This window comes from Phocoena phocoena, chromosome 11 (assembly GCF_963924675.1).
Source record: "Phocoena phocoena chromosome 11, mPhoPho1.1, whole genome shotgun sequence".
NCBI lineage: Eukaryota > Metazoa > Chordata > Mammalia > Artiodactyla > Phocoenidae > Phocoena > Phocoena phocoena.
The window spans coordinates 14,189,234-14,207,036 of record NC_089229.1 but is presented as its reverse complement, the minus strand read 5'-3'; the positions used below and the strand labels follow the sequence as shown (position 1 = coordinate 14,207,036).

Sequence of the window (17,803 nt, the reverse complement as noted above, 5' to 3'; positions counted from 1 at the left end):
GCTTCCCTGGTGGCGCAGTGGTTAAGAGTCCGCCTGCTGATGCAGGGAACACGGGTTCGTGCCCCAGTCGGGGAAGATCCCACATGCCGTGGAGTGGCTGGGCCCGTGAGCCATGGCCGCTGAGCCTGCGCGTCCGGAGCCTGTGCTCCGCAACGGGAGAGGCCACAACGGTGAGAGGCCCACGTACCGCAAAAAAATAAGTAAATAAAATAAATTAAAAATCTCCAGGTTGGTGAAAAGGCTATTTTTTTTTAGTTTGGTACGAGAAGCCCACAAAAGATGTGTAAGCTTTAAACTGAGTGTTCCTCGCCTCCACCCTCCCTGCCAGGAAAATTAATCATTGAGTCAGGAGCATGGAAGCTGAAGTTGGTTGGAGGGAAAAAAAAAAAAAAAAAATCCAAGAGAGAAGGAAAGATGGTGAGAGAGTGTCTTGCTCTGTTAAATACATTCAAGTCACATGGCTCAGACAAATGGCATGTGAAGATTCATTTCAAAATGAGAATGTTTTTATTGTTTTGTGGTTTTAAAGGCATGTATGCTCATTATAAACCTCTCAGACTGTTGAGAGGGACTATTTTGAGAACTAACTTTGTGACAGGAACTTGGCATTGAGCTTTTTATGAATTTATGCCATTTAATTATCACACCACACTTATTGTGTAGGTAGTATTATTTAACCATTTTACAGCTGATGAATTTGAGGCCAAAGAGGATAAGTGACTTGCCCGGAGTCACACAACTATTTCTATGACTTGCTAGTTTATGAGAGTTACTTAACCTCCCTGCGCCTTTTTTTTTTTTTTTCTCCCATTTGTTTAGTGGGAATAATAACATAGTGTGCACTCAGACACGAGCTGTACTCTGATTCAAAACCTGATTCTCCATCTTACTAATTTATGTCTTTGGGGAAATCACATAACCATGTGCCTCAGTGCCTCTTCCTTAAAATGGGGGTATTAATAGTACCTCAGATTATGTATCTCGGTCAGTAGAACATGGAACTCTTCATCCCAGGGTCATGAGTTCAAACCCACATACCTTCTTTCTGTTTCTAAAGGAGCAGTAACTATCATCTACCTATCTACCTGCCTATCTATCTGCCTGCCTATCCCTATCTTCCAAATCTTGTGAAAACTCCTCACATTAGCAAACTAGTTGTCAGGGACTCTGGGAGATAAGGTTTGCATTCAGTTTCTTGGCCTCTATGACACAGAGAAGCACATAGAAGGGAGAAATGGCAGCGAGTTGCCAACAGATCATCTGGTGCAGATCTTCGGAGTCAGAAATGTTGGACAAAGGACACATACAGCACCCTTGGTCGTAGATACTGTACGTAATTTTCTCAGGTTACCCCTATTATTTTTTAACATGTAAGAGTTCACCGGGAGCTTAATTTGTTTGAATAGCTTTAGGGATCTTGGAGGTATGGAGACAATTCCTGGGGATACGGGAGAATGTTTCCATTTTCAAACAGAGGAGGAAAATGGAAGTCATGAACTATAGTTGGTGAGCTTGGTGGAAATTCTGGGAGAGTTTCTAGATAAGAATACCAAGAAGATGGCACGTGAAGACTTGGACGATAAAACAGTGGTTACAAAGAAGGATCGGAGGTTTACTAAGAACAAGCCATACTCACCTTCTTTGTTGGTTTGTTTATACATGAATTATCGGGAGGATGACTAGAGACATGGGCATGTGGCTTTTAGTGTGGCATTTTCCAAAATCTCATTATGCCTTTGTGAACAAATGACCAAATATTGACAGCATTACTGCTGAGCGGTATCAAATCTGAATGGCTGTGTCCTGAGATTGCTGACTAATGGGTTAATGACAACCTGGAACAAAGGTCTCTTTTGAGGAGTTCTGGCTTTGGTCTTGTCCAGTTCCACATTTTTATCAATGTTTCATATGAGAGCATTGATGGTCCTCTAATCAAATCTGAGGATGCACCAAGGCTGAGAGGAAGAACAAATGGATTGCATAATAGAATCAGGATTCAGAAAACTATCAATAGCCTGGCATGAAGGGAAGAAAAGAGCAAGTTGAATTGTGCTAGAAATAAATCTAAAACATTGCCTCTAAACCTTCAAACACTATAGTGAGGGTAAGTGGGAGGGATGGCTTAATAGCAGGTTCTGGAAAAAAGACTAAGGTCTTGCCTTTATGGTAAACAACGTTAGACTGTTGGAACATACGGAATTGTCAAAATCATAAAATGACACTTTGGATTACATTTATAGAATGTTTTTGGATAGAATAATGCCAGGCACGTAGTATGTGCTCAGCAGATACTGTTTAAAATAATGCACGCTTTAATGTTTTTTCTGGAACACTGTGTTGAGTTATGCATGCATTCACTCAGCAAATATGTTTTGAGAACTAGAGCCAGGCTCTGGTTAGGTGTTGGGTACACATCGGTGAACAAAATCTCTGAAGAGAACTGAAACATTTGTTGAGCATCCAATATGTACCAGATACTCTGTGAGGTTGTAAAGATGAATATAGTTCCTGCCTTCGAATTCTTATTAAAGATATGAACATATAATCACAACCCAGAACTGTTACATGCCATTATAGCTTTAGAAAAAGGAGTGGTTCTGAGAAGTGTACAATTAACTCATTTTAAGAGGTGTCTGGGAAAGAGTTGCAGTAGATGGGACATATGTGAGGTTTTTTTGGTGTGTGATGAATAGATATTTGCTCATTCTTGGTCCCCTCTTTATGAATGTGTCCAGAATAAGACAACTAGAATTGTGGGTAAACCTCAATCCTGCAACATATAAGGTAATAGAGGAGGAACTTGGATTTTCTTTAAAACTGGAGATGAGGGCTTCCCTGGTGGCACAGTGGTTGAGAGTCTGCCTGCCGATGCTGGGGACACGGGTTCGTGCCCCGGTCTGGGAGGATCCCACATGCCGCGGAGCGGCTGAGCCTGCGCGTCCGGAGCCTGTGCTCCGCAACAGTGAGAGGCCCGCGTACCGCGAAAAAAAAAAAAAAAAACTGGAGATGAAAAATCCTAGGAATAGGGCCAGATTAATGGACATGCAACATGTGAGATGTTGTTATATAAAATGAATAGTGGTCTTGTACTGTGTGGACACAAAAGATGCCTTTAGGAAACAGCTGGAACAGACTTGGGTTCACACAAGGAAAATCTTTCTGGTGGTAGTTTATCAGTGGAAGGATGTATTTGCAAAGTAGGGGATTCCTTCTCTTTGAGGCATTCAAGTAGAAGCTGGAGAGGACCCTTCAACATATGATGAAGATTGACTCATTGATTTGTGCTTTGGACTGAATGGCCTCTGAGGTCAGGTTTAGCCCTGAAATTCTATTTTATAAACTTCTATACACGGCATTTAACAATTTGTATCACACATTGCTATTTTGCATTATGTGTGAAAATCATTGCTCCTTAAGTCAATTTTGGACTTCCTGAGAGCCTGAGAAAAGATCTGGATGGTGTATTAGAGAAAACATGGATTTGAAATTCGTTAGAATACCAATAGGCTGTGTTCGTTTTGGCCAAGCCTGTTTGTCTTCTCTACAACTCAACTTCCACATCTACAAAACGAATGGAATAAAATGTATCCTATTGTGTTGCTGCAAGGATAAGTTATAGTGTGTGGGTAAAGCATCGTGAACAAAGTAACACACAAAATGGACGTACATGTAACGGTAGTTATGTTTATTCCATATATATATATATATAGATATATAGATAGATAGATAGATAGATAGATAGTGATCCCTTTGGAGCCTGGCATTAAGGAATACATGGATCAGTTCTGTCTCCAAAGATACCTGTTGGGTGAAGGCCAAATGCTAATTGAAATATTGGGGCCCAGCAAGTCAGAGAATCAGTGGTCACTGATTCTTTCCCCGAGGAGAGGGGGATTTTGCTCTGTCCTTTTGTAGCTCTCTCTGCTCCTTCTTTACATTATTCTTTCTCTCTCTGGCTCTCCAGTGTTCTTCACTTTAGGTCCGGAAGCTGCTTGTGGGTAGATTGGTGGATTCTGAGCACCCTCTAGGGACAATAGAGGGATTTGTTCCACTTGAGAGAAGATAGATTTTTCTCATCATTCAGTTGCTGGTGCAGGTGAAATGTGCCAGGAGCAAGTGAGATGTGGGCGGAGGGAACCAGTGATGGAGGATCCAGCTTTTCTTAACCCAATCCTCCCTACCAATGCACTTTTCTGGCTGCTTATGTATCCAACCCTCAGCGAGATCTGAAGACAAAGAGCCACACAGGATTCAGAAAAGAAAAATCCTTTCTGTTCCTGAGCATGGGTAGTCAGCTGGGAGTACATTCAACGGGACAATAACTGAATGTCTAGTGAATTCTGAAGAGGCCAAAGACTCAGGGCCAAGGAACTCACTAAATATGGTGCCTGAACTACCTTCTTGGACCATCTAGGCAACGTATCCTGTTTAATTATCAGAAGAAGGGAGAGAAGAACTTATCCAAGCACAGTGAGCCACAGAATGCAATTTTAATTATAAAATTTATCTTCAAATATTTAATCTCTAGTTCTTTCTCATAGTCAACTCTTTTAAAGTTCCACATCATTCCCGTCACTAAATAAACCTGAAGAACAAGTTTCCTGAATGTAGAGGGGAAGAGTGTGAGGGGTCAGAAGACAGGGGAGAGAGGAGATTATGGTGGGTAATAATGGGGAAGGTGTAATGAGACCCACTTCAGGATCGTTACACCTTGGATAATTAGCAAGAGTTATTAACTTACCAGAAATCAGAACACTTATATCCATTTCTGAAAGAAAATGATGAAATAAATTTCTCAGAGTGAGAACATTAAAACAGTAAAGTTTATCAGAGAAAGCATAGAGGAATTTATTTCTAATTTGAATTAGGCAACTGTTTTAAGTAGGACACAAACCCACTAACTATAAAAGAAGATACATGAGACTTTCATTTAAATGAAAGGACAGGGCAGTTTTGGAATCACTTACCAGAAGAGCTTCCATTCTCGAGTTGTTTTCCTCGGGGAAGATGGAAGAACTCTGCATGTGAATTGTGTATAAGTGCTCTTGTTAATGGCAACGTCTATCCCAGATCCCCAGAAAACGCAGGCTGAGGAAGAACCTTTATGTATGAATAATTTACTGGCGGGTGCAATCTTAGGGCACCAATTGTGCGTGAAATTGAAAGTTAGGCAAAAGAAGGACAGCAAATAGTGGTACGTTCCCGTGCCCATCAAAGCTTTACAATAAACACAGCTGATGTTAGATTCCACAGGAGCTCAGAGGGGCCTTGAAACTACTGCAGCTCAGAACCATTCATTGGAGAGAGAGAGATGAGAAGAAATATATCTTCCTGGCTTCCCCCTCTTTCCTCTTTTTCACTGTTTAAGGTCTCTGTGAGGGATGGGTAGGCTGAATAATGGCCCCGAAAGATAGCCACATCCTAATCACTGGACACATAACAATTTATCATACGAAAGTAAGCAAAGAAAGCTGTTCAAAAGCTTGCTCTGAAGATTGCACAGGAAAACATGCATGAAGGGTTTTGCAACTTTAAAGTTCCTGTGGAAGTTAACTATCACTGAGGGTGGTGTTGGTGCTTAGAAAAAAAATCTGGAAAATATGAAGACAGAATATGTGATCTCCGCTATCTTACCTGCTGTATTCATAAAGGGCTCAAAATTTATGGCAAAGTGATTTTTTTCTCTTTAAATATTTCTTGCCTTTTTATGGTTCCAATAATATATATTATTTATATATAAATATAACTAAGTGTGTAGATTATAGACTTTTAAGTGTAAAAGGAACACTAGTCATAATTGCAATGCTACAATATGAAATTGCACCAGCACAGTATACATAAACTGGGACTGTTCCAAGCCATCTAAGACAAGTCTCCACCTTACGTATAATTTAAGTGAATTGTGGCAGTACTAGGAGGCATGTTTGGCATATAAAATATTTGATAAATGTCACTTTATTTCTATTAATGTCTTCTATCTCATTCAGTAAGTTTTATTTACTGAATAAATGAAAGAATTAAGGACCTGAACATGTCAAGTAAGTGAAACCTATGAGTTTAGATGGGCCTGAGTATGAGATCAATTTGTAGCAATAAAATTGGCAGTAATAATGGCCAGTATTCATTTTGTGCTAGTGGATATGATAAATTCTAATTGTTTCATTCTTTCAAAATGTTATTGAGCCCCTTAATGTCTAATACTGGGCTATGGGATTTAAATGCAGGGCAAAATAAAAGTTGCAGTCTTTCTCTCATGGAAGCTGTAATTTAGAGGTGAATAGTAACATTAATAATTTTTTAGGAGATATGAATTAAATTGTAATAACATAGGAGAGGAGCATGGTGCATTAAGAATGTAAGAAAGAGGGTTGTCCAATCAAGCCCAATCATCTCTGGCACAGAAAGGCATCCCCTGGGCCCTCTGAGAAATCATAGATGGTGGTGGAGGTGGTAGAGATGGGAGTGGTGGAGTATGGGTGTTCCAGGCAGTGGGAGAGCATATCCAAAACCATGAAATAGGAGAGAGTACGGCAATGTGTGAAAGTAAAGTGTTTGTAGCTGAAGTCCAACCACCAAGGGGAGAAGAGGAGGGAAAAGTGGCCAAAAACTTGAAAAATGGAAAACCGCTGAAGGTGTAAAGGCAAGTGTCAAGGTAATTATAGCTGCATATTTAAAGCTTCCTGTGACTTCCAGGTTGAGAAGTAGTTGGCAGAAGGTCTGACTATGTGTTGCCCATGAGAATGGAGGATGTATTAGCAGAAGATGGTATTAGTTGTAAATGTGGGAAAAATGAAAAATTGATTTTATAGAAACCTTAGAAGGTAAAATTAATAGGTTTGGATTGGACAAGCATGGTGAGGCAGAAGGAGACTGTTGGCATGTCTGGGTTGAGGGTCTTAGTATTTGTTGGAAGTGGAGTAATGGAAAAAAGATGAGATGAAAAAAGATGAGATGGGAAAGAAGAGGGAGGTATGCATTCAGCTCCCACCCATGGAAACTAATTGTTGAGCTTCATCTCATCATTGTTGGATAATTATTTTTTTCCTCTAGAGCTCTCATGAGAGAAAGTTTATATTTATGTATTGTATATTACTTAAAGTCCTTCGTGGGTAGAAACTGAGTTCTGCCAATTCCTATATGCCCAGTAACAGAACATTTCTTAATTCATTCTTGACTATGAAGAGAGACAAAGCAGGAAAAAGGAAAGGTTGGAGGGAGAAAGTAATAACCCCAGGGGAAAGCAAGCCCACAATTAGTCAGGATTACTTTTGACTTTGTATGGCAGAAATTTCACTACAATGGCATAACTAAATGAGAAGTTATATGAGAAGTTTATTTGTCTCACATAACAATATGTCTAGAAGAAGGAAGTCCAGGGCTGGGTCACCTGCTTAAGGTAATTGTTAAGGAAGCAACTTTTCTCTATATTCATGCCCACCTTGCAAATGGGGGGATATAAGATACTTCTAGCGTATAACAAAATTTCTCCTAATTGGCCTGAATGTTAGATACACAGATATTCATTTTATTACTGTTTACACTGTACTGATGTTTTATGTGCAGGTTTTTTTAAAAAATCTATTTATTTTTGACTGCGTTGGATCTTCGTTGCTGTGCACGGGCTTTCTCTAGTTGCGGTGAGGGGGGTCTACTCTTCATTTACGGCGCACGGGCTTCTCATTGTGATGGCTTCTCTTGTTGCGGAGCACGGGCTCTAGGCACATGGGCTTCGTTAGTTGTGGCATGCGTGCTCAGTAGTTGTGGCTCATGGGCTCTAGAGCGCAGGTTCAGTAGTTGTGGCACATGGGCTTAGTTACTCCGTGGCATGTGGGATCTTCCTGGACCAGGGCTCAAACCTGTGTCCCCTGCATTGGTAGGGGGATTCTTTTTTTATTTTTTTTATTTTTTTGGTGGTACACGGGCCTCTCACTGCTGTGGCCTCTCCCGTTGTGGAGCACAGGCTCCAGACACACAGGCCCAGCGGCCATGGCTCACGGGCCCAGCCGCTCCGCGGCATGTGGGATCTTCCCGGACCGGGGCACAAACCCGTGTCCCCTGCATCAGCAGGCGGACTCTCTACCACTGCGCCACCAGGGAAGCCTGGTAGGGGGATTCTTAACCACTATGCCACCAGGGAAGCCCTATGTGCAGTTTTAATTTAGGATATGCTCTACTTTTTAAAAAGCATTGAGCTTTAGTTCTCATGATCACAGGATGGCTGCTGCAGCTCCTGCTATTATACCTGTAGACCAAGGAAGAAGAAAAGGGAAGGACAAAGGGCAAAAGCCAAGAGCCAAAGAGTAAATTCAGTTGATCCTTCACTTGAATAGACTTCTCAGAAGCCTTTCTCACTTACTTACCATTGGCAAGGATTGTTTTTATGTTTCTTTGATTGGTGTCAAATTCACTTTTCTTAATGGGGCACTCAATTTTATGGACCTCCCCTCATTCTATGATGTTGTAGGAAATGTGAGAGGGGAAATTATGCTCATTAATTTAGACTTACATGAGGAAGGGAGGAGTGCTATTAACACCAAGCCATCTTAATTTCCATAAAGCAAATACCCAAAGAACATAATTTGAGTCATTCCTTTTTCAGATTCTGCTTCATTCAGCTTGGATTCCAGCCAGACCTTGTCCTCCTTCTCCAGCTGCACAATGACAGTTCCCAAAGCATGTTTGTGACTGTCTTTGGCTTGGGCTTGCTTCCATCTGACCCGGATGCCATTCCTCATGAGTCCTATCTTCACAGATCTCTGAAACAGCTCATTGTCAAAGGCAAAATTGTACACACCAGGGGTGGTACAGCTGAACACTCCAGTGGTCAGATTAAAGTGGTCCTGCTGGTTGCACAGGGCTTCCTTGAAAACAACGGGCTGGAAGGGCTTTGGGAGAGGTTCACTAAGCTTCACGAAAAAGGCAGATTTTGGTGGCAATGGGCACCTCTCAGTAGCTCCAGGTGACCCTCTTTGTCCCATTTTTCCTGGATGACCTTGAGGACCTTTACACAAGATATACAGACAAAGGAAGGAGACAATTCTGAACTCATGCATTTTATGATCAGCGTACTTCTGTCTCCCTCCTTCCCATCCACCTTTTTAACTTACGATCTTAAAGATTCTTTTAAAGTTTCTTTCTCTATTCTGTGGGAATAGCATCCCGTGCTAACTTGTGTCATAGCTTTTACCACACTGAATTGTAACCCCTTCCTTAAGCACTTGTGTCCTTGACTATGCCTGTGCCTCATTAGAGTGCCCAGCTTGTAGTTAGCATTCAAAGTATGTTTTCTGAATGCATAAGTGCATGAATTCTTTTTCTTAACTTATCCCAGAGGCAGAACCATATGTTTTCTTTATTATAAACCGTATAACTAAGGACCACTTTCTGTAGGAACTGAGGCAGAAAAATCCAGACATCATATTGTGCTATAGCTAAAAGAGCACAGATTAGTTGTACTGAAACCCACGTAAGCATTACAGTCACCCGTGGAGCTCAAAAGGCTCACTGATGCCCTGGCTGCACTCTGCTTCTTCTAAATCGGAATCCCTGGATGTGGAGCTCAGGTTAATGATGTACACAAGGTCAATCTGTTGGAAACCATTGTCCTCAGGTATCCAAGTGGCAGAGCGAGTGTTCAGAGCTGAATGGCGATCTAATCCCCAGCCTGTTGGTATCTTTTCATGATACCACCTTGCCCCCGATTTTGTGGGAATCACCACTGCTTCAGTGTGAAATATGTGCTGCCACACTGCACAGAAATAACAATGATATTTGTAAGAGTACATCTACTTAAGTGCTATTCAAGCTATTTTCTCAAGCTAGTTATCCTGACTGATAACCAAGCATATAAGCACCACTGATGTCTTTTTTAGAATACAAAGTTACCTTACTCTCCCAAATACATGACTGAACTTCGAAATTAAAGAACAAACTGAGTATTCATGCATGTTTTGTATGGTATGCTCTCGAAATTCACCAGGTTCAACCATTTTCTCTAATCTAGCAAAAAAGATTTGTCTCTAAATGTTTTACAAGCGAGTTATTTTTTACATTGTGTTTGCATGTCTGTGGGTGTGTGCACGTGTACATGTGCATATGTGTAGCTGAGTGATCTTTCTTACCATGTGAATCAAAACGTATCTCAATTTAGAACTTACTACGTTTTTCCAATTCTAGAGGAAGAGCTAACTAGTGGGAAAACACTGGGTCTCTAGCCAAGAGCTGCAGTATTGGTGTGTGAATTCCCACTGAGCTCCAGCCAAACATTAATTCTTCATTCAGGGAGCACTTCTTGTTGCATAGTTGACTATGTGTCACCTGTGCCATTACCAATTTCTCTATGTATATTAGATTGAAATGTTTACAGGTCAGTACTTCCCTGATTTTGCCCCACAAAACAGCAATTTTGAATGGTTTAACCTACTGTAAATAGTAGTATGCAGATGGAATCCCTTTCTTGGAGATATTTTCGAAGTACAAACCAACTGCCTCAAACCCAGTTTGCTCTTCTGCAAGGTGGTGAGAGGATGGGGATGAATTTGTGCTACAGATACTTTTCCCCATAAGAATTCTCCCACATTTCTTTATACATACACTAAATGAACCTAATATATATTTTTGTCCTTGCCCCATGGCATGCTGTGTATGAATAGCAACCAGAGTTACAGTTTTGGGTCTCCACTCCAGTGGTATATCAAATATCCTGAGAGCTTTCTAAACATATGGGTAATTTGCATCTATTCCCAAGTTTCTGATTCAGATTAAGTTTTCACATTCTGATGCATAATCAGAGTTGAGAAACAACTCATAGGCATTGAAAAGAAGAAATGTCTTGCTTCAGCAATCTTATCAGGCTCATTTAGGAGTTTAACTGGGTCTGTGAACATTACAACCAAAGAGAGAAAGGAAAGAACAGTAAAAGCAAAAGAAAACAATCTCTCACCTTCTTAACCAGCCATTCCCAAAGGGCCTGGAAGGCTTGGGGGTCCTGGGGGTCCCCGAGGTTCACAGGGTTCAGAATTTCCTTCAGTCTTGAGATCAGCTGGGGCTGATGTAATGGGCAGGGCCCAAATCCAGAAACCTAGAGCAGAAGAGTAACGGGAAAAGTTCACATAGACTGGAAAATGCTGCTGCTGCTCTTGAAGGATCATGTTCCCACCCCGTCAAAGGGATGCAAGCCCTCACAATCCCAAGGAGTATCCATTACTGTGGGCATCCACATCAATGCTGGGACTAGGGTCAGAGATGGTTCGGAACGTTCCAAGGGCATTATCCCATGTTATTGAACCCTCCCTAGATGGGGCACAGAAAAGGCAAAAGGGGCCTGCTGATCTTTCCTATTGGAATCTGGTGTTGCTTCTTCCAACTTATGCCTCTGCGGCCTAGAAATAGTCTCTGGCAGTCACATTCAGTACCTGGTGTTAGTTGTGATGATTTGGTATCTGAAGTCCACTCACTTAAGCATTAACGTTGTGTCTATAGAGAAATTGCCTAGTTTCTTTTTCTCTCAGTTTTCCCACCTATACATTGGGGGATAATTACACCTATCTAAGAGGGTAGCATAGGGTTTGGGGATAATATAATAAAGTATCTAGCACAGTGAAGGCACAAGGCTGACTCCCAATATAAGATTGTTCTGACGTTTGCTCTTCTTTGAATATATCTAGGTTGTAGACATTTTCCTTGATTGACATCCTTTTATTCCCATTAACAAAGCAAAGCCTGGACATGGAATTAAATCTAAAACAATAGGTCACCAATACATACAAATTCTAGAGGAAATTGTCCCCAGAGACTGAAAGCACTGTCTGTCCTGATAAATCAACTATTGTAGCAGAGTGGTCCTAAATGTTACAAGTTTAATTTTTGTATCATCTTTTTTTTTTTTTTGCGGTACTCGGGCCTCTCACCGTTGTGGCCTCTCCTGTTGCAGAGCACGGGCTCCGGATGCGCAGGCTCAGTGGCCATGGCTCACGGGCCCAGCTGCTCCACAGCATGTGGGATCTTCCCGGACCGGGGCATGAACCCGTGTCCCCTGCATCGGCAGGCGGACTCTCAACCACTGCGCCACCAGGGAAGCCGTTTTTTTTTTTTTTGTATCATCTTAATACTTGCTTTAAAAGACAACTAAGCCACCAATCATATCCTTGGTAATAAAATTGGCTCTAATTCCTGATCCCATTGATGACTTACAAAATGGTAAGTCAAGTAAGTAAGTATGAAAGTAAGTCAATAAAATAGTTATTAGAAAAATCTGAGAATTTTAAAAAATATTTATTTATTTTATTATTTTTGGCTGCATCAGGTCTTAGTTGCAGCATGCAGGATCTTTCGTTTCGGGGTGCGGGCTTCTCTCTAGCTCTGGCATGTGGGCTCCAGAGTGCGTGGGCTCTGTAGTTTGCAGCATGCAGGCTCTCTAGTTGTGGCGTGCATGCTTAGTTGCCCCGCGGCATGTGGGACCTTAGTTCCCCCACCAGGGATGGAACCCATGTCCCCTGCATTGGAAGGCGGATTCTTAACCACTGGACCACCAGGGAAGTCCCAAGAATTTGTTTCTCAAAGTCAGACAAGATTTCACATATCCCAGCTCTGACACTTCCCAAATGTGCAACCTTGGAGAAATTAACTAAACTCTTTTTCAGCCTCAACTATACAGTGGTGCTGTGAATTCCAACTTAAGTCGCAGAATTTCTTAGAGATGAAAGAGTATGATGTAATAAATGTGCCTGCCGTGATGCATGGTACATCAAACAGTCCCCATATATTAACTCCTGGCCCCTGGCCCCTACTCTCTACATTCTAATGAAACACTGTACATATTTGAGCATCTTTATGACTAGAAATTATTGATGGTTTCTCATATGAAAGCCTTGGGGCATCTTAAAATAATTTTAAGATGGCTATGAGAAAATCCCAAGTGTTCAGGCACTTGCATAGCCCTCATTTTATTTTTGTAATTTTCTAGACCCCTCTGTGAGTTTGGGAGAGTTTCAATATTACATTCCTCATTGGAGAGAAGAAAAAATTGAGGTCCAGAAAAATGGAAGTATTTGGACTCCTTTGAGACTGTTTTACAGGATGGAACTTGTTCTGGAATATTCTTCTGTTTACTCTTAGGTGATTGTGCTTTCATTTAATTATGGCTGGGATCTCACATGACTGGAGATTAGTGGGGAACACCTTGTATGTTCAGAGCCTAAAGTATACCCCACACCCCCTGCCCCCAACTAAACATCCACAGACATATACCCACTCACCACTCAAACAGAAAGTTCTCATACACACAAAATCATTCAATACACGTTGCGTACTACAACAAAGAGTATATTTAATAGGTTTTTGTTAGATGTTATAGCACTGTCCTCAGCACATATTGTAATAATACTTCAGCTGACTAGAAAATATAACCACCACTGGAAGGTGTTATTAAAGAATCGGTTGACTTATTTCTTGCAATGTTCCTATATGAAATCTTTGAAAGTTATTTTTTCCTATCCGTATTGCAAATCCCCAAAGACAATGCATATTTCCCATTATGGACAATGTGAATTATATAAGGGACCTGTTTTCTGTTTTGTTTTGTCCCTAGGAAAGTCAGATTCATATTTCCAACTAAAATTTTAAAACTGGGTAGGTGCACACATCTGCACTTTAATTGACCATTTACTATGGTTTTGCTTTTTGTCTTTTGTCTACTCCTAATTTTTACCTGCTTGTATTTTTCTACTTTGTCCTATTAATTTATGTAGGATAACTCAAATATGCTATGGTCTAATGTGAAAGCAGAGATAGAGGAGAGAGAGGGGATAGTGGATAGAGAGATGAAACATATACAATAGCTTTGGCTTTTAAATTGGATACAATGAATGAAATCAGTAGTAAACTTTAATATCTTACTATTATTGGTAAAACAGTAAGGGTGGTAAAGGAGAGCATGAACATAATGTAGTAAGAAAATGTGTGGGAGGGAGAGATAGAAAAGAGACAAAAGATTAATTAAAGGATAAATAAACAAACAAACCCAAGAGGTAGCACAGAAACACTCAGCTTTATAGTGATAAAACATGAACGCCAGAATCAGAGGCAAATATAGAGGAAGGGAAAGAGTCTTGGCAGGTATTGACAGGTCTCATGCTGATGACTTAGACTCTGGGCATCAGAGTACTAAAGCTGAATATATATTTCAAAAGTACATATGTGGGATGTTTCACCACCTGCCATTCTCTCATAAGTCCTCTGTACTAATTTGCGTAACTGAGAGTAATTAAATAATAATGACATCATTCACGGTCACCATTTGACTTCCATTCCTACCCACTTTCACCAGTAGTAACGCAGAAATAAAATCTATACCTTTGACAAAGTTATGAGAATATGGTCTCCCAGGGTAGATATATTGATATAATATTTTCCATGTGAAAGAAAGAGGGGTAATGGAAAGTAATATAAGAGGTTTAATTCATTATTGTAACTAAGAGTGGGTACACTTACCAAGATTTCCCATGGAGAGGGTGCTTTTTCTTGGTCCAAGCATTCTGATATTATGGAAGGAAGCCTGAAAATCGACTTCTCAGCTATCTTGTTTTCGTCTCACTTGGTTTGATTTTCAAGTTGAGATTAGATGATTTGCAGAATTGATTTCTCTAAGTTTTTGGTCTTCTGGTCTCTCCTGAGGCCAATGTCCTGGTTATATTTCTAACCAGAGAGAAGTTGCTGCAGTTGATATTCACAATGAGGCAACACCATCCATATACATCTGGCTGATTTTACTTGGACGGGTCAAGGTTCAGTCTCTGAACATGTGGTCTTTGTCACTGGTGATCCTTGTATGGTCACTTTCTCAGCTCATCAAGTGGGGCCTCCTCACTACAGACATTCTAGTACTGTATCAACAAAATATCAGAGGCAGAGTAGGAACAGAGGGAAACTGTCTCAACTTGATCAAAGACATCTTTATAAAACCTACAACTAGCAATATACTTATTGGTCAGAAACTGGATGCTAAGACAAGAAACGGAAATAAAAGGAATAGAGAATGAGAAGAAAGATGTAAAATTGTCATTGTTAGCAGAAGACATGACTGTGTATGTATAACATTTTAAAAACAAAAAAGTTGTTTTCCCTTGTATCACCAATGGACGTTCAGAACTTGAAATAAAAAACACACACACACAGTAGAATTTACAGTAGTACCAAAAATGAGATACTTAGGTTAAATCTGGCAAAATACGTATAATATATATATCAGGAAAACTGCAAAACTGCCATGAAAAAAAATCAAAGAAGATAAATGGAGAAATATTCCATGTTCATGCATTGGTAGACCCAATATTGTTAAGATGTCAATTCATCCCAGCTTGATCTATAATTCAACATAGTTCCAACCCAAATCCCAGTAACCTCTCATATGGGTATCAACACACTGATCTAAAGTTTGTAATAGAAGGTGAAAGACATAGAGAAACACAATACTGAAGAAGCAAAACAAAGCTGGAGGACCCAGGCTACCCAACTTCAAGGCTTATTATAAAGCTACAATAAACAAGACAGTGTGGCTGCATGTGGAGAAGTTTATGTGGTTTGTACCTCCCACTAGCACCAGAGGAAAGGAGCATCTGGACTTTAGTATCAGCTTTCCCAGATGTGAAGCAGGAAGAGAAAAGGGAGGAATGAGGCTTAAAAACTATCAGCAAACATCAAAAAATGGGGCTTCCCTGGTGGCGCAGTGGTTGAGAATCCGCCTGCCAATGCAGGGGATACGGCTTCGAGCCCTGGTCCGGGAAGATCCCACATGCCACGGAGCGGTTGGGCCCGTGCGCCATGGCTACTGAGCCTGCGCTCGAGAGCCCACGAGCTACAACTGCTGAGGCCCGTGTGCCTAGAGCCCGTGCTCCGCAGCGGGAGAGGCCACTGCGGTGAGAGGCCCGCACACTGCAGCGAGGAGTGGCCCCCGCTCGCTGCAACTAGAGAAAGCCCATGTGCAGCAACAAAGACCCAACGTGGCCAAAAATAAATAAAATAAATTAACCCCCACAAAAAAAAATGAATAAAAAAGGGAAAAAATTGAGTCAGACTCCCCCCCTTTTTTTTGGCCATACCTCGTGGTATGCAGCATCTTAGTTTCCCGACCAGGGATCGAACCCATGCCCCCTACAGTGGAAGCACAGAGTCCTAACCACTGGACCTCCTTATTATGAATAAGTCATGTGGATAATATGTATCCTTGATAGGATGTGATGAAAATGACACTCTACCTTTGTAGTCTTCCTGCCCCCAATCCATAACACTCTCTAATCATGAGGAAAACATTAAACAAATCTCAGTTGAGGAACATTCTACAAAATACTTGATCAGTACTCTTGAAAACTGTCAGTGTTGTCAAAAACAAGAGAAGTCTGAGAATCTACCACAGCCAAGAGGAACCAAAAGGAGACAGACAATTAGATGCAATGTGGTGTATTGGATGGAGTCCTGGAAAAGAAGAAGGACTCTAGGAAAAAAAAAAATAAGGAAATCTGAAGAAAGTATGGGCTTTGGTTAATGTAATATAAAATAAAAACCAAACAAAATGAATTCACCACCTTTGGAGGATGAAAGGAAATCAATAAAACTGGCAAATAAAAGAAAAACAGTCAAGCATTTGTTCTGCCTTTCTTATATGAATTATACCCCTGGGTAGCCAAATACTAGATGAAGAGTAGAGTCTCATTATCAAATTATTCCAACTACCAAATGAAAAAGATCATAGACAATCAAAAAGTAGACAAAGAGTTGACTGTCTTTATCAAGTTATTCCAACTAATACATGAAAAAACATATTATAGAACATAGAATAACACTGTTTTGAAACAGCAATGAATTAATGGATCTGGACACCTAGCATCAGTACCTACTAATATCACAAAAAGAAACAATACCATCTGTAGTGTTGTCAAAAGGATTGAACCTGAGTCTGGTTGAGCCTGTGGATTCGTCCACTAATGTGTAAGTGGTACACAGAGAACAGAGAAATATTGTGACCTGCATGATGAGTGGGTAATCAACAAAAGCCAGGTAAAAAATAGTCATGGTAGTCATGGTATTGTAATGGCATTTCAAGAGATAATGCATGGGTAATAATAATAGCTAGACAGACATTGTTTTTCCTATGTGGTGTTCACGTATTAACATTAACGACACTAACTTATGTATACTACACATTGGACTTCAAATAATGGTTGTTTTTGTCCCCGGTGATTAAGTTCTCACGGTTCCCAGTTCTTTGACCTACACAAATTTCTCATCCAGGAGCTTGCTTTCACTGCCTCCTGATCTGAGATTAGATACAGCAAGAAAGTATTCAAAGAGTAGTAAAGGAGCAAGGAAAATCACACCCTTGAGGTTTGGTTTTACCTGTAGCAGCAGCTATTGCCATAAGAGATATCTCTGATAGAAACTCGGGGGGGGGGGGGGGGGTGACCAGGATTCTAGAATCTTCCTAGTCCAAACTCTGGAGCTAGTCAGGGTAGGTGACCTCAAATCCTGCTTGTGGTTGAACATTAATCTTATTGTGAACCCAGGTTGGATTGCATGAAAATATTTAAATATTGAAGAGGTGACTTCAAACCTTTAAGAAGTTCTTGCTACAGTGGAGTGCTAACAGGGGCCCCTGCTTCAGATTTAACAGCTGGAGTAACACAGGGGTCCTTCACATTGGGAGAAGCCAGCCCAAGAAGAACTAAGTCTCTTTGTCTGAGAATCACTGGTAGGGACCTGATGAAGCTGCAGGAAGGGATGGTCCAGTTGCCTGGTCCCTAGGAGAGGG

General features: G+C 40.8%; 1 protein-coding gene across 1 annotated transcript; it reads right to left on the bottom strand.

Moving 5' to 3' along the window:
- Positions 1-8,543: 8,543 nt before the first annotated feature.
- LOC136131328 (hibernation-associated plasma protein HP-25-like) lies at positions 8,544-11,269 on the bottom strand. The gene is made up of 3 exons (XM_065888144.1): positions 11,185-11,269; positions 10,952-11,080; positions 8,544-9,001 (listed from the first exon to the last, which is right to left on the bottom strand). Exons 1-3 carry the CDS (start codon positions 11,267-11,269, stop codon positions 8,544-8,546), a joined length of 672 nt encoding a protein of 223 aa, XP_065744216.1.
- Positions 11,270-17,803: the final 6,534 nt, after the last annotated feature.